The sequence below is a fragment of the Diabrotica undecimpunctata genome, chromosome 6, assembly GCF_040954645.1.
Source record: "Diabrotica undecimpunctata isolate CICGRU chromosome 6, icDiaUnde3, whole genome shotgun sequence".
NCBI classification, from domain to species: Eukaryota; Metazoa; Arthropoda; class Insecta; order Coleoptera; family Chrysomelidae; genus Diabrotica; species Diabrotica undecimpunctata.
The window spans coordinates 8538181-8554007 of NC_092808.1; the positions used below are offsets into that span (position 1 = coordinate 8538181).

Genomic DNA, 15827 nt, shown 5'->3' on the forward strand with positions numbered 1-15827 from the left:
ATATGACCTTTATCGACTTAGAGAAAGCATACGATAGCGTGCCCAGGAAACAACTATGTGAGGCAATGAGAAGAATGCGCGTTAGAGAGAAATGGGTGAATATAACACAAAGACTGTATAAAGAAAGACAAGTGCAAATAAAGTTAGGTAATGAAATAACAAAAACAATCACCGCAACAAAAGGCCTCAAACAGGGATGTGGTCTCTCACCTACACTTTTTAACATATATATAGATCAGGCTTTGTAAAGATGGTATAGAAAATGCGGAACAATGGGCATACCAGTACAAGAGAATATATTACATTCACTACTTTTCGCAGATGATCAAGTCATTTTTGCACAAGACAGGGAGGATATGGAATATATGATAAGGAAATTAAAGGAAGAATATGAACTTTGGGGACTCAAGATAAATATGTGCAAGACCGAATACTTATGTATTGGACCCGAGGTTGCAGATTTGAACTTAAGTTTAGAAGAAGAGACTATTAAGAGTTGTAAGGCTTTTAAGTATTTAGGGTCAATGATTAGCCGAGATGGTACTTGTATGAAAGATATAGAAATGAAAATAGCACGGGGAAAACAAGCCACAAGAGCACTTCATGGAGTGATATGGAACAACACTCTAACCAAAGAAAACAAAAAGAGGATCTTTCAAAGCATAGTGATGAATATTACCCTATATGGAGCGGAAGTATGGCCAATGACAACAACAATACAAAATAAAATAAGAACAGTTGAACTGGACTTTATGAGCAGATGTCTACAAAGCACAAGAGCGGATAGAATAAGAACGGAGGAAATATGGAACAGAATGGAAGTAAAATGCTCAATTACAAAAAAGTTGGAAAACAGAGCCCTGCAGTGGTACGGGCATGTACAAAGAATGCCAGAGCATAGGTGGCCGAAAAGAATATTAAACTGGGACCCGCCGGGAAGAAGACGGAGAGGAAGACCTGCTACAAGATGGAAAACATACGTCGGAAATGCTATGATAGATAGAGACCTCAGAGAAGGTGACTGGGAGAATAGAGTGCTGTGGAGGACGAAAACGGCGAACTCATAATGGGAAAAGCCGAAGAAGAAGTATTTGCGATTCACTTCCATATACGTTTGTCCCATTTTCCTCATTCCAGATATTAGCTATTTGTTGCCTGTTGAGGCATCAAACTACGCTCAATCTTTTCATGACGCGTTCTGTATTTCTTTTTCCTGTCGATTTGTCATGTAGAATTTGTTTGCTTCGTCATTGTGCATTTCGTCTTCATTTATTAGATACACTTTCAATATCACTGGAAAAATTTATACGCAATAATACGTTGCTTGTGCTACCCTTTCCAATTTTGACCTGAACGCCAAAATTGGAAAGGGTAGCACAAGCAACGTAGTGGGAAATTTTGGATTAGGTAATACAAATCAAAGAGAAGATATTTTGATACAATTCGTCCAAGATAATAATATGATTGTTACGAACACGTTCTTTGAATTACCTAATAGACGTTTGTACACGTGGAAATCTCCAAGAGATAATGTACATCAGATAATGAGAAATCAAACAAATTACATAATGATAAAAGAAAGATGTCGAAATAGTATTACTGCAGTCAAAACACGACCTGGAGCAGATATAGCATCCAACCATAATCTCTTAGTAGCACATATGAAAATTAAAAAAAAAAAGAATAGAGAAGGCAGCAAAAGAAAAAAGAACTGATATAAATGCACTAAGAGATCCAGAAATCAGAGAAAATATCAAAGAAAAAATAAATTAACGTCTAAACACCGTACAGATTGAAGGGGAATGCAATGAAGAAAACATCAACAAAAACTGGGAAAAAATAAAGGCTGACTTGATAGAACCTTCAAAAAAGTATCTACGCAAAACATAAGAAAAGAAAAAAAATTGGATGACGGGCGAAATACTAAACTTGAAAAAAAGAAGAGTATATAAGGACAAAAATAAATTATTGTACCAGCAAACACAAAACGAAATACGGCGACAAATTCGAATACCAAAAGAAAATTGGTTAAAAGAAAAATGTGATGAAATAGAAATGCTACAAAATAAACATGACAGCTTTAATTTACACAGGAAAATAAAAGAATTAACTAGAAGACCAAAATACAAACAAAATATACTAGTTGATGAAAAGGGAGACACAGAAAACAACTTGATGGTATGGGCAAACTATATAGAACAGCTGTTTAACGACAAACGAGACAAAATAGATAACGAATATTTTGTTGAAGAGACTGGACCAGAAATAACAGAACGTGAATTAAAACACACAATTAAAGAAATGAAAACTGGAAAAGCAGTAGAACCAGACGAGATACCGACAGAAATATTGCAACTTATCGCCAACTGCTGTTATTGTCGAATTATTTAATATCATATACAGAACAGGTATATTACCTAAAGAATGGCTTCTATCAACATTCGTGACTATACCGAAAACGAAAAACGGCAGGCAATGTTGCGATCACCGTACCATCAGTCTAATGTGCCACATACTAAAAGTATTCCTAAGATTATTCATCGTAGAATATATAAAAAGTTAGAATAAGACATTGGACACTCAGTTCGGATGTAGAAATGCTCAAGGAACCAGAGAATCATAATATGCAGTAAATGTGCTAGTACAGAGATGTTTAGATGTAAACCAGGACATCTATGTCTGCTTACTAGATTATAACACGGCATTCGATACAGTGAAACATAATCCGTTAATAAAACTACTGAGAACAAAGAACATTGACACATGGGATATACGAATAATAAATAATCTGTATTATGAACAACAAGCTGTCATAAGAATAAATAATTTAAAAACTAATAAAATAAAAATCAAAAGAGGTGTTAGACAGAGCTGTGTCTTGTCGCCATCACTGTTTAATGCATACTCAGAGGAAATATTCAAAAAAGCATTAGAATATGAAGTAGCAGGCATAAAAATAAATGGTCTACCCATACGTGAAATTAGATATGCTGATGATACAGTACTAATAACAGAAAATATTACAGATCTACAAAGAATTTTAGATAAGGTTACTGTAACTAAACATAAAGAAAACAAAATTCATGGTTATATCAAAGAAAAATATTAGATACATCAATCTACACGTGAACAATAAGACGATAGAACGAGTTCGGAAATATAACTATTTAGGGGCAAATATTAATGAAACAAACGATTATACCAAAGAAATTAGAGTTAGAATAGAAAAAGCTAGAAGTGCATTCAATAATATGAAACAAATATTATGTTGTAGAGACCTCAGCCTAAATCTTAGAAAACGAGTACTAAAGTGTTATGTATTTTCTGTTCTTTTGTATGGTGTGGAGACATGTACTTTAAATAAACAATGTCTCAATAAATTGAAAGCATTTGAAATGTGGACAAATCGAAGAATGCTGAAAATCTCCTTTACAGACAGAATAACCAATAAAGAAGTACTAAGAAGAATAGAGAACAGCAGGGAGATACTGGATTCCATCAAAATAAGAAAACTACAACATCTGAGTCATATAACGTGGTGACAGATATGAATTCCTAAAACTAATTGTGCAGTGAAAGATTCAAGGAAAGCGCAGCATAGGTAAAAGAAGAATGTCCTGGCTGAGAAACCTCAGAGAATGGTTTGGATGCAGCTCAACCGAACTCTTTCGGGTTGTAAAGATCTGTCTCTTGAGTCCCCAGATCACTTCATTAGTACACTATTGTGTGTGTGCACCAGAAGAGAAGTGAACCACAGGTTCTCATAGTGTTGCATCCTTTTATGTTCATTGATGGCTTTGGGTGACATCTCTTTATGTTCTATTCATTTGTTTTATTATTTCGTAAGCATAAGTTTGTTTTCAATGTAAATTGTTTTCAATTTCACGCAGTATTCGAATATGTTTTTAATAAAAATGAGTGTTGTAAAGTGGTTGTTTTATCCATAATTTGTAAAGAAAATTCCGTTCTGTGGATATCTGTTGTTGAACTTCCTCTTTGGAAGTCATATTGAGAATATTCTAGTATTTTTTCAGCATATACATCCAATCGCTTCGCAATTAATGTTGTCAACACTTAGTAGATTATATTTAATAGCGACACTTTTCTCTAATTACAACATTTCAATTTAGAACAACTTTTATCAATTGGGACGACCAAACTGTCGTCAATATAGATATTTCAGGAGTTCAGTAATAATCAAATCTTCACCTGGAGATTTATCGTTTCTCGTTCTCTCTATTCCCTTACGTCATGTAGGCTTGGCGTTGTTCATTTATTCCGTTGGTACTATCGTCCAGGTTGGTATCTTGATGATTTCATTATATTACTTCGTGTCATATTGGATCTGGCATGAAAGCCTCATTCTTCCTCTCTAATCTTGCCATACGCTTAATGAAACCGGTTTTATGTAACCAAAGTTTACAAATTTTCCAGTGAATACAAATCTTGTTCAAAAACTTGGTCATTGAATTTAAGCGTACCTGTGAACTTACGACGAATCCCATACTAGCATCCAAAAAACTGCTATTGCTGCTCAATTCTCAATTTTTATTTCTTTTTTGCAAACCGTCTCAGGACTTCAACAGATCTGCTATATATACAAGCTCTTCGTCAACAACCGATGACCGATTATTTAGCTCTAGCTTACCCAATACTGAATCTATTGTGAGATCCTTCAGTATATTTCATTCAGAGAAGTAAGGTAGTGTCTTTGTCCAAGTAAGGCAAATGCGCACTCCGTATATAACAAGTTCTTTTATCATCCTATGTACTTCGCTCCCTCTCGTGCGTTGGATATATCGCAGGCCAATCCATATTGTACAATATGCATCATCGAACCTTCTTATAGCAACAGTAAGCTCTGCGGAAGCTGCTTTATTGTGTTAAAGATTTGCCTGTATGGCCCTGATTAGGGTCCTAGGATTTAGGATTAGTAATTGAGACCTTTTGGGGGCATAGATAGATTCCGCGACTAGAGTCGCTCATTTCGGACTCATCTGTTTTTGTCTCGTATTTAATTTATTTCCACGAGTTGAGACGAAATTCTGACAGGCACGCCAATACTGTACCAAGAATCTCGAGTTCGTCAGCTCTCTACAGTATCCGCTTAGGCAAAACTTTTCCCCCTGTGCCTTGTATCCTCTGTATGTATCCATCTTATATACTGGTAGCTTTTGAGAACATTTTATACCAGAGTTTCCCAAACTTATCTAAACCGCGACCCCTTTTTGCTAAAAAATTTGTTCGCGACCCCCCAATTTCCCCCCACTCATTTATTCAATATTATTTGACAGAAATAGCGTGTCTAATTTACAATTATCTGATGATTTCTCAAACTTAATTTTACTTTACTGTTTAAGTTTAAATCAAAAACAATTATTTTATTTTAATTACTGCACATTGTACACCGCGACATATTAGCTTGCGTCTACATCGCAAAACCCTTCCATGATAATCGCGAAAGCGCTCGCTACTAGATGGCACTCTGGAACGTTCTCGTAGCCTCGTTTTGGCTTTATATAAGCGGCGATGCGCAACGAAACCTCAGTTCGAATCCAAACAGCCTATGGTGATGAACGCGGTGTTGAGTAATGAGTAAATATTTTACGACTTACGTATTCCCGTTTACGTATTTACGTCTACGATAAATTATGGATAAGTTTTTAAAAAGAAGTGCAGAACCATCTACGTCTGAAAGTGGCAGTAGCAGCAATAAAAAGAAAAACAGATTCTACATTGATGAATATCTTAAATATGGTTTTACCGTTATTTCCAATACCACAATGTGTTATTTGTGGACAAGTCTTGTCAAAAGAAAGCATGAAGCCATCAAAGTTACTGCTACATTTAAATAGCAAACATCCAGATATAAAAGACAAGCCCTTAGAATTCTTTGAAAGAAAGCTGAACGTCCTTCACAAACAGCAAGACAGTTTTCCCTTGGCAACCACTACTAATGAAAAAGCATTATTAGCAAGTTATAAAGTTGCTTATCGTGTTGTCAAAACTAGTAATCCGCACACAATTGCTGAAAATCTGATTTTTCCAGCAGCTGTTGAAATGGTACATATAATGTGTGGGGAAAGAGAGGCTGCAAAATTAAATACAATACCTCTGTCAAATAATACTATCCAAAGAAGAATTAGTGATATGGCAGAAGATATTCAAGCGCAAGTTGTGGAAAATCTTAATAAATGCACGTACTTCTCTCTTCAATTGGACGAATCCACAGATATATCTAACTGTGCCCAATTCATTACTTTTGTAAGATATGATACAAATAATGGCATTCAAGAAGATATTTTATTTTGTTCCCCATTGGAGACCAATACCACTGGAAAATGTTTACTCGACACTTTTGTGAAACGTACAAGTAAATATGATATTGACTGGGGTAAATGTATTGCTATATGCACAGATGGCGCTAAAGCTATGACAGGACATAAATCTGGTCTTGTCGTCAAATTACAAGAAATATTGCCAAATGGAGACATTGTTTTTTACATCGAGAAGCTCTTGCGTCCAAAGCTTTACCTCCTGAAATGGACTGTGTTATGAAAACCATCATTAAAGTTGTAAATTCCATTAAAGGAAAAGCTTTGCAGACCCGTATTTTTAGAAAAATTTGCGAAGACATGGGTGCTTTATTTGAAAATCTCTATCACACCGAAGTAAGGTGGCTGTCAAGGTGCAACGTCTTAAAAAGAGTATTTCACTTAAGAGCAGAGCTTTTAATGTATTTGAAAGATGAGAAGTCCCCATATGAAAATCAATTTTCCGATTCTATTTGGCTTCTGAAACTAGGTTTCCTTGCTGATATTTTCGAACAATTAAATATTTTGAACAGTAATATACAAGGTCGCGACATTAATATAATTACAGCCACAGATAAAATTAAGGCGTTTCTAAGAAAAATCGATTTATGGTCGACCTCACTTGGCAAAAAACAACTCGATTCATTCCAGTGCCTTCAGGAAATTATGGAAAATGTATCCAATTACAGTGCTACAAATTTTGAACAAGTTTTTGCTGACATGCATGTTACTTTGCTCAATTTAAAACAACAGCTCTGTGATTATTTCCCCGAAGAAATTCAAAACAGTTACGACAGTTGCAGATGGATACTAAATCCGTTTTTAGCCGATTCCTTTCAGCATGTTGAAATACCAATAAACATGAAAGAAAAACTTATTGAAATATCAAGTGATGGAATGTTGAAGCTCCAATTTTTTTCCCAGAACTCGGACCAATTTTGGACGGAAAAGATGCAGGAATACCCCCAGTTGGCGAGTGAAGCTGTAAAATGTTTGGTTCAATTTGTAACATCATATTTGTGTGAGTTAAGTTTCTCGTCTATGACTGCCATTAAAACAAGAGTTAGAAATAGTCTCGTACTTGAAAATGATATAATTGTGTGTGTCTCAAATACACAGCCTAGATTTGAAAGATTAGTTTCACAGAAACAGGCGCATAGCTCTCATTAAGATTATAATATTTGCCTTTGTTTTACTCTTTTATTTTTACGGACTTTAATATTTAGTTTTATATTCCGTCTGATTTCGGCAGACCCCCCTAGTACCTCATGGCGACCCCCCAGGTCGCGACCCCCACTTTGGGAAACACTGTTTTATACAATTCGAGCCTGATATACAAATGCAAATAAGTATGTAGTTGGAAAATTTTAAATTCGATTTTTGTTTTAGGCATTAATAATGAAAGACGCAGGAAGAATTACAATCCACAAAGTCAAAACCTAGTCGGTACTATTATCTACTTAGTCAAGACGAAATAAAGATAAAAGATGTGAAAGAAAGCTGTCAGAAGATAAAAAATTACTGTTTTACAGTATTCATAGTTTAATAATACTACCAACTTTGTAATATTAATAAAGATTATGTTTCAATTAACTTTTTGTTTACCTCTGTTAATAACCTTGCAAAACGTTTATTCCCTTACAAGTACATTCTTCAACATTACACCTACATCCCTGTAGGTAACAACGTTTGTAGTGGAAAACAAATAAACAAATAAAACTGTGTTTATTAAAGTTTATTAAATACGATTACACATATTAAACTTAAACATTAGATTCCTAAAAATAACCAAATAACTATATTAATGTTAAGTGACTGATTTTAAAAGTTCTTGTGTGTCGTATGTCAAACGTCTATGAGTAAAAGTAGTTATGTGATTTGTAAATAACTTCTGGTTTGCTAGGGTAAGGTCAGCAGTAGGTATACAGTTTTCATTGGAGTCTAGTAAAATGATTCGATCAATCTAAAATCATAAATTGTGATAAATATAATTAAAACAGCATTGTACGTGTTAAAATTATAAGTCAGGTGTGAGTGATACAGTAGTTATATTGATTTAAACTTTACCATTGTAAAAGAACCAGTGAGAATAGACCACCTAGTAATTATGTTCATAAAATTGTTTTACTGTTAATAGAGGATACATATCGAAAAGTAAATATTTAAAAAACAAGTTCTAATGTAAATATCTTTAAAGATAAGAGTTACTACTACAAATAAGATGATGCTTTGAATAGTGAAATGATTGTTTGAAGTATCTTGTAGATACGAGTATAAGGTATCGACTTCTACTAGTACCCTACTGTCGTTGGCGAAAGTACATGTCTCCCGTTCTAAAATAACTTCCTTTTGCTTTTAACTAGGCATATTGCCCGTTTTCCTTTAATCAACACTACCTCTTAATTTATTGGAATATTCTTCTTCTTCCTTCTTGTATGTATGCTTTAAAGCCTGTTTCTTCTTCAATATTAGCCCAAAATTATCGCACTATCTTTTTCTTAGTCTGCCAATACTTCTTCGTCTATTTGGTGACTTATCTTGTGCTATTCGTACTATCTTATCCTCTGCCACTCTACGAATGTGTCCACTCCTGTTTCCGTTTTGTCACCCATCCATTTATGTCTTCTGTTATTTTTATTCTTATTTTTACTAGTACTAGGTTGTGTTCTCTCCCTGTGTTTGCTGAGTTAAAGTTCTGATATCTAGAATCTGCTTTGGATTGATTTTTCTATTAGTGACTATAAAATCAATCATAGGTTTGTGCCCCCTGGAGTTTTCCAATGTATAGATATGTATACTGGAACTTATGGTCGAAAAATGTATTATTGATTCTCAGTTCGTTAAAAGCACAGAAATTAGCCATGAATTCTCCATCATTTGCGTTGACATGGTTTTCATTCAATCTTTGTTTTACTCCTGGAACTATTTCATTTCTGATTCGTGCATTAAAGTCATCCATAAGAATTAGGGGTTCTTCATGAGGTATTTCATCCAGGATGGTTTGCAATTGTTCGTAGAATGCCTCTCGTTCCTCCTTAGGTTTGCAGTCCTCGATGCTATAGATAGATATGGCATTTAATTTATGTTGTCTTTAAAAGTTATAAACGTAAAAGCTATATTAAAAAGAACACCAAGTTTCGTCGATATCCCAAAGCTTTGTTTTGTGTATATCAGTTCATTTCTTATTACACAATCAAATGTTTTATAGAAATCTATAAACTATATATGTAAGATCTACATCATACTCAATTACAGTAGAATAGAAAAAGAATTGGAACGTCGTGAAGCTATCTTCATAATAAATATTTCTTTCGCCGCAACGAATTATGTCAACGTCACAAAACATTGTCAATCAAAATTATTTTAAAATATTTTAAGGGCCAAATGAAAAATGCAATAAAAACTATCACTATTTTCGGAGGAGGTAAAATTGGTTCGGGTTTAGTGCAAATAGCAGCACAAAATGCAAAAAAAGTGGTATTGGTAGAAACAAACCAAGAACAACTTAGGAAATCAGCAGAGCTAATAATTACTAATTTAGGGAAATCTGCTCGTGAATTATACAAAGAGGAATACGAAGCGAAACAGTATATTGAACAAATTATGGGATTTGTTACAGGTAATAGATTTCACAATGTTTTTCGATACATTTTTGTACTGCTAGTCGCCATATCTTTTTATTTGTACCTTCACTGATAGTTTTCTGGATATTATAGTAAATTCTTTATCAGTTTTTGCTCTCAAACTTTTTCTGCATCAATTTTTCTCTTTGCACTATCAAATTCAACGTCTTGTTTAATAATAATTGTTACCAGTGCTGTTGTACGATTTCATATATTGTACGCTTCACATTTAATATTTATCATCTCCCGATTTCTTCTTCTCCTAATGACAGTACAACACAATTTGGGACTTTGTCTCAAGAATGGAAGATCATGTGCCACCCGATTCAAAAGTTCAGACGTCCATCAAGTTTTGCGCTTCTACTTCAATAAACTATCTTTTTTGTGGCTCACCTGTTGGTCATTTCCCCTTCAGTTTATTGTACATGACTCTTTTTGGTAATCTATAGCCTATTGAAGACCCTGGAGCACAGTGAATTCTGAGATATATACTTTGAACAATTACTGAAATCTGTTTTATTAAACAGCTGGTATATTAATGGTTCTATCTTGTATATAACACTCGTGGTAATATCTTTAACATATCTATTATTATTTCTGAACCAGGTACAACGAATCCTACAAAAGCAGTGATTGACGCTGATCTAGTGGTAGAGGCCATTCCAGAGAAACTGGATAAAAAACAAGAACTCTTCCGGCACATAGACAAAGCAGCTCCGACGAAAACTATCTTTGCAAGCACCACAAATTCATTTTCCATTGGTTCGTTTGCTGAAAATTCCACTAGAATTCAGCGATTCGTCGGTCTGCATTTTTTCTATCCAGTTCCGGAGACCAAGTTGGTAGAAATCGTAAAGGTTTCAGTAACAAGTAAAGAAACGTTAGATTCGGTAACAGCTTGGTGTAAAGATGTTGGTAAGTTCTAAGTAAAAGTAATGATTTTTTCTATTTCTCAACAAGCTATGGTGTATTGCGACTATATTGCGTTATATTGATTCTGTTTGTCTTATAGTTCTCTAGTTATCCAGTAAAAGAAAGATTACTTAAAATTTCCAGTATTTAGTTAAGAATTTGATGGATTTATAAATTCAATCCTTAAATAGGGTGTCTCTCTCTCTAATAATTTTTTTTCGAATCTCTTGATTAATTGGACTTCCTTGCACTAATGCCGCACCCTATGTATACGGTCTGGAAAAGTATACATCGGAAGGTCTCTTTATCTAAAGGCTTCCGTCCTTTTTTCTACAAATTTAGTACTTATGTACTTCACACAGGGTACAGCTCATGGTGGGCTTTACTATTCGCCCTTTCTCACTCACAGCATCCTCAAATCTTCCTTGATACTTTAGTCATTAAAATATAAATGTATATGTATACAATTTGTTTAGGTAAGACTCCCGTAATATGCAACGACTCCTCTGGTTTCATCGTCAACAGACTTTTACTTTCATATATAACCGAAGCAATAAGAATGACAGAGAGAGATGATGCGACTCCACAAGACATAGATATAGCCATGAAATTAGCAACAGGTAACATTGCTTACTTTCAAAATCTATAGCGGAATAATATGGTAAAATCTGCACTCGGCTGGCTTCTTATTTGAGATTGGGCACTCGAAAGTACATATTTAGAAACCTCTTTAGCTAAATTTTCAGCTCCCTATGCGGCCCCATGGATCCCCTATTGCAAAAAATGTGTTTTTTCGAAAAAAAAAAAAAAATTTCCTCGTGGGCGATCCTTTTCTTTAAAAAATCTAAAAAAATTCATGAAGATACATTTTAATGCCTAAAAGCACTGGGCCGAAAAAAACATTTGTATTTTTCAAAAAAAAATGTAATTTATGTAGTTCATTTTTGGCAAACTTCTAAATATTTATTTTTCGTGTATTTTTTTCCATTCTTCTGAATGGCTGGGTTAGATTTTCTCTCCGGAATACCCTTGAAATTCAAAAAAAAAAACATTTTTTTGTGTTTCCTTCCATGTTTTTGTACATAAACTCAACTTAATGTTATTCAATGACGATTTTTGATATATTTTTTTGTTATTTCTAATAGCGCAATCTAGTTTGCCATTTTCAGACCAGAACATGCTCAAAATACAACAAACACTCTTTTTTATATTCTCCCATGTTGTTAGCACATAACTTCAACTGCATGTGAATGAGGAATGATTTTTTTCATCTATTTTTCCGGTTTTTTCTAATAGCAGCCTCATGTTGGCCATTGTCAGTCTGAAACATACTCTAAATTGAAAAAACTGCCTTTTAAAATTGAACTCATGAAAAATTTTTGAATTTTTCAAAAAATTTTTAGGTTATATAGGTAATTTTTGGTAAACTTCTAATAATTATTTTTCGTGAATTTGTTTTCATTCTTTTGAATTACGAGGTTAGATTTGCCATTTTCTCTCCGGAACATTCTCAAAATTCAGAAAAACTCATTTTTTTGTGTTTTCTCACATGTTTTTTTTTAACTGCATGTTAATAAATATCGATTTTTGATATATTTTTTTTGTTATTTGAAATGACGGGATTAAGTTTCAGACCAGAACATGCTTAAAGCCCTATTTTTCACATTTTTTGCCATGTTGTTAGCACATTACCTCAACTTGCATGTGAATACTGAACGATTTTTCTCCGCTGAGTCCGTTATAAAACATTTAAACTTTTTTAATGTTAGTAAAATCTATAAAAATAATAAATAAACAATAAAATTACTTTATTTTATTTTAAATATATTATTTAAACTTTAAAAATACATAAAACATGGTATAAAGCTTCGCGCTGTCTACAGTACCGCCTACAGTACCACATTTTTAATAAAAAAAAATGATCAAGGCTGGTTATAATTTGTTATTTTGGGGTAAACTTTCTGTATTGAATCTAAAAAAAAAACAATAAAATTACTTTATTTAAATTAAAAAAAAAACTACTGACTTTTGACTTTTTTTTTGAAACTTGACTTGAGAAATCGAGAGACACAACAAAGATGAAGAAAAATCTTATGAAAACCCTATTTAGCCATATGTAGTTAAGGTTATATGCTAAAACATGGGAAGTATATTAAAAAGGAGAGTTTGTGGTATTTTGAGCATGTTCTGGTCTAAAAATAGCAAACTTGATCCCGGTATTAGAAATGACAAAAAAATATATCAAAAATTTATATCTACTGACATGCAGTTGAGTTATGTATAGGGTAAACACCAAAAGAAAAAGGTTTTTCGAATTTTGAGAATGGCGGAGAATTTCCGGAGAGAAAATGGCAAATCAACCCCGCCATTCACAAGAACGGAAAATAATTCTTTAGAAGTTTCTCAAAAATTACTACATAATCTTTTGAAAAATTCAAATATTTTTCCCGAGCCCAATTTTGATCCCAAAAATCTAAAAAAAATCATAGTGTTTTTGGGCATTAAAATGTATGTTCATGAATTTTTTCAGATTTTTTAAAGCAAAGGATCGGTCAGAATTTGCGATAGGGAACCCATGTGGCCAGCTAGAGAGATAAAAATTTGGCTAAAGGGGATTTTAAATATGTACTTTTGAATACCCAATCCCAAAAACGAATACAGCCGAGTGCAAATTTTACCATCTTATCCCGCTAAACCTTTATATCATATTGGCTCTTTTCAACCAAGAATAATCAAATGATCAGTAGGTCTTTCCTTTTCCGTCACTGGAACACTGGCGATTATATACAATGAGTTAATAATGTGGCATCACTGTAAATCTGTCAACAAACTATGACATCATATACAATCGTTTTTAAGCAACAATTGCTGATTTATTGGTAATTTGGCAATAATTCAATACAAGATAAAAACTACTACTGATATTTTCAAGTTTTATATTAAAATTTCTCGATTTGGTACTAAAAAAATTTATTTTTGTTCGGCCACAACTATTTTTAAGGTTAAAATATACATGAAAATCAGAAGTATCCAAATCTGGCTAACAGAGAGGATGTTATAACGACCCATACTACAAACCATAAATTTTCTCATTTTTGGTGATCAATTTTTTCACTGCCTTGCTGAAAATCAATTAAAATTTGTTTTGTAATCCAAACATTTTCTTTCAAATTTCATTATTTACTTGGTTAAAAACATCGTTAGGAAAAATATTGCTTTTCGAATAACCAAGAACGCTAGAGTCTCCAATCATTGTTGCGTTATCTTCTCAATATTTTTTAGTAGTTTATTGTTGTGGTCGTCCTTCATGTTGATCATTAATAATTTATGCATGACCATGTTCAAACTCTGCTGTCTATTTTTTTTATTATTGATAGAAAGTTTAGATTATTATACACCAAATTTGATGATTTTTGGCAATCTAACATAAAATAATCGAACAAAACAGTAATACCCGAACTCTGTACCGAATTGGAGCAATCACATCTTTACTAGACATAGTGAACACGTACAAAGTCGATATTTTAGCTCTGAAGGAAATGCGATGGGACGGGAACTGGCACTCTTGACAAGAGAACCCATTCCATATTTTACGTAATACATACGTAATAAACTGCAGAAGTTATAGAGGCCCAAACATAGACTCAGATCATTGCCTAGTGATCTCAACATTGAGGGCTAGAATTTCAAACACCAGTAAAGAAAATAAAATGGATAGAAAAAAATGGAATGTGCAAAAGCTGAGAGATGCGATAATTGCAGAACGATACTCGGAAAATATCACCAAAAGACTAAGGAATCAAAATGTAAATGAAGAAGGCCAGACAGACATAGACTCCTAATGGACCAGAATAAAGGAAGACATTGAAGCAACAGCGAAAGAGGAAATAGGAACAGAAATTTGTGCCAGTAGAATGCAACATAAGTTGTTCAAACTCTGCATTCTATTCTTTTTTATTATTGATAGTGAAATTTTAGACTCTTATACACCAACTTTGATGATTTTTGGCAATCTAACATAAAATAATCGAACAAAACAGCAATATCATTTGTACCAGCATTTCTTCTTCTTCTGGTTCCTATCCGTTTCGGATGTTGGAAATCATATTGGCAATCATGACCTTGCTCGCTGCGGCTCGAAACAGCTCCGTTGAGGTTTTCTTAAACCATGTTCTTAAATTCCGCAGCCATGATATTCTCCTTCTACCGGGTCCTCGCTTACCTTTGACTTTACCTTGCAATATAGACTGCAGCAGGGAGTAACGGTGCTGATTTCTCATAACGTGTCCCAGATATTGCAATTTTATGCGTTTGATCGTAAACACAATCTCTGGTTCCTTCTTCATTTTTTCTAGAACTTCCTTGTTCGTGATCCTTGCTGTCCATGATATTCTCAGCATTCTTCTATAAAGCCACATCTCAAATGCTTCAAGTTTTTTAATAGTGGTGTCTGTAAGCGTCCATGCCTCCGCCCCGTACAACAACACAGAGAAAACATAGCATCTCAAATGTCTCATTTTTGTATCTAGGGATATGTTCATTTTGTTAAAGACCGTTCTTGCCTTTCCTATGCGGCACTTTATTTCCTGTACATTGCTCCACTGTTCGTTTATAATAGTTTCCAGCAATACTGTTTTACTCGCTTTATCTGCGTCCCATTAATGTATAGATGAACCCCATTTATATTCTTCTTGCTGATAATCATTTGTTTCGTTTTGTGGATATTAATGTTTAGTCCGTACTGTTGACTGTACTCGTTTATTCTGTCCATTAGCCTCTGAAGTCTCTCTAAACTATCTGCTATCACCATGGTGTCGTCGGCATATCTAACATTGTTTACTCTTTCACCATTTAGAAGGATGCCTTCGTCTATTCCGTAAAGAGCCTCGTTAAAAATTTTCTCTGAGTACATATTAAATATCAACGGCGATAGGATACATCCCTGTCTAACTCCACGTAGTATTTTTATGTGGTCTGT

At 33.8% G+C, this 15827-nt stretch overlaps 2 protein-coding genes and 1 long non-coding RNA gene across 4 annotated transcripts in view; 2 read left to right on the top strand and 1 right to left on the bottom strand.

Moving 5' to 3' along the window:
- Window positions 1-7907, top strand: part of LOC140443088 (uncharacterized) — a 48338-nt gene extending 40431 nt beyond the window's left edge. The window contains exon 5 of the long non-coding RNA XR_011951182.1: window positions 7704-7907. This is a non-coding gene — a long non-coding RNA (uncharacterized lncRNA). The remainder of the gene's footprint in view (window positions 1-7703) is intronic.
- Window positions 7908-8036: 129 nt separating this feature from the next.
- The window catches only part of LOC140443094 (RNA-binding protein 45), a 134167-nt gene continuing 126376 nt past the window's right edge, over window positions 8037-15827 (bottom strand). Inside the window, exon 11 of one of the 2 annotated variants that reach the window (XM_072534160.1) lies at window positions 8037-8277. In XM_072534160.1, the coding sequence (XP_072390261.1) occupies window positions 8256-8277 (22 nt within the window). In that variant the 3' untranslated portion in view covers window positions 8037-8255. Of the gene's footprint in view, window positions 8278-12684; window positions 12822-15827 lie in introns of those variants that run through there. The other variant, XM_072534159.1, reaches the window with a different exon arrangement.
- On the top strand, window positions 8286-11595 carry LOC140443096 (hydroxyacyl-coenzyme A dehydrogenase, mitochondrial-like). Its single transcript, XM_072534163.1, has 3 exons — window positions 8286-9933; window positions 10544-10852; window positions 11326-11595. Exons 1-3 carry the CDS (start codon window positions 9699-9701, stop codon window positions 11496-11498), a joined length of 717 nt encoding a protein of 238 aa, XP_072390264.1. The 5' UTR covers window positions 8286-9698; the 3' UTR covers window positions 11499-11595.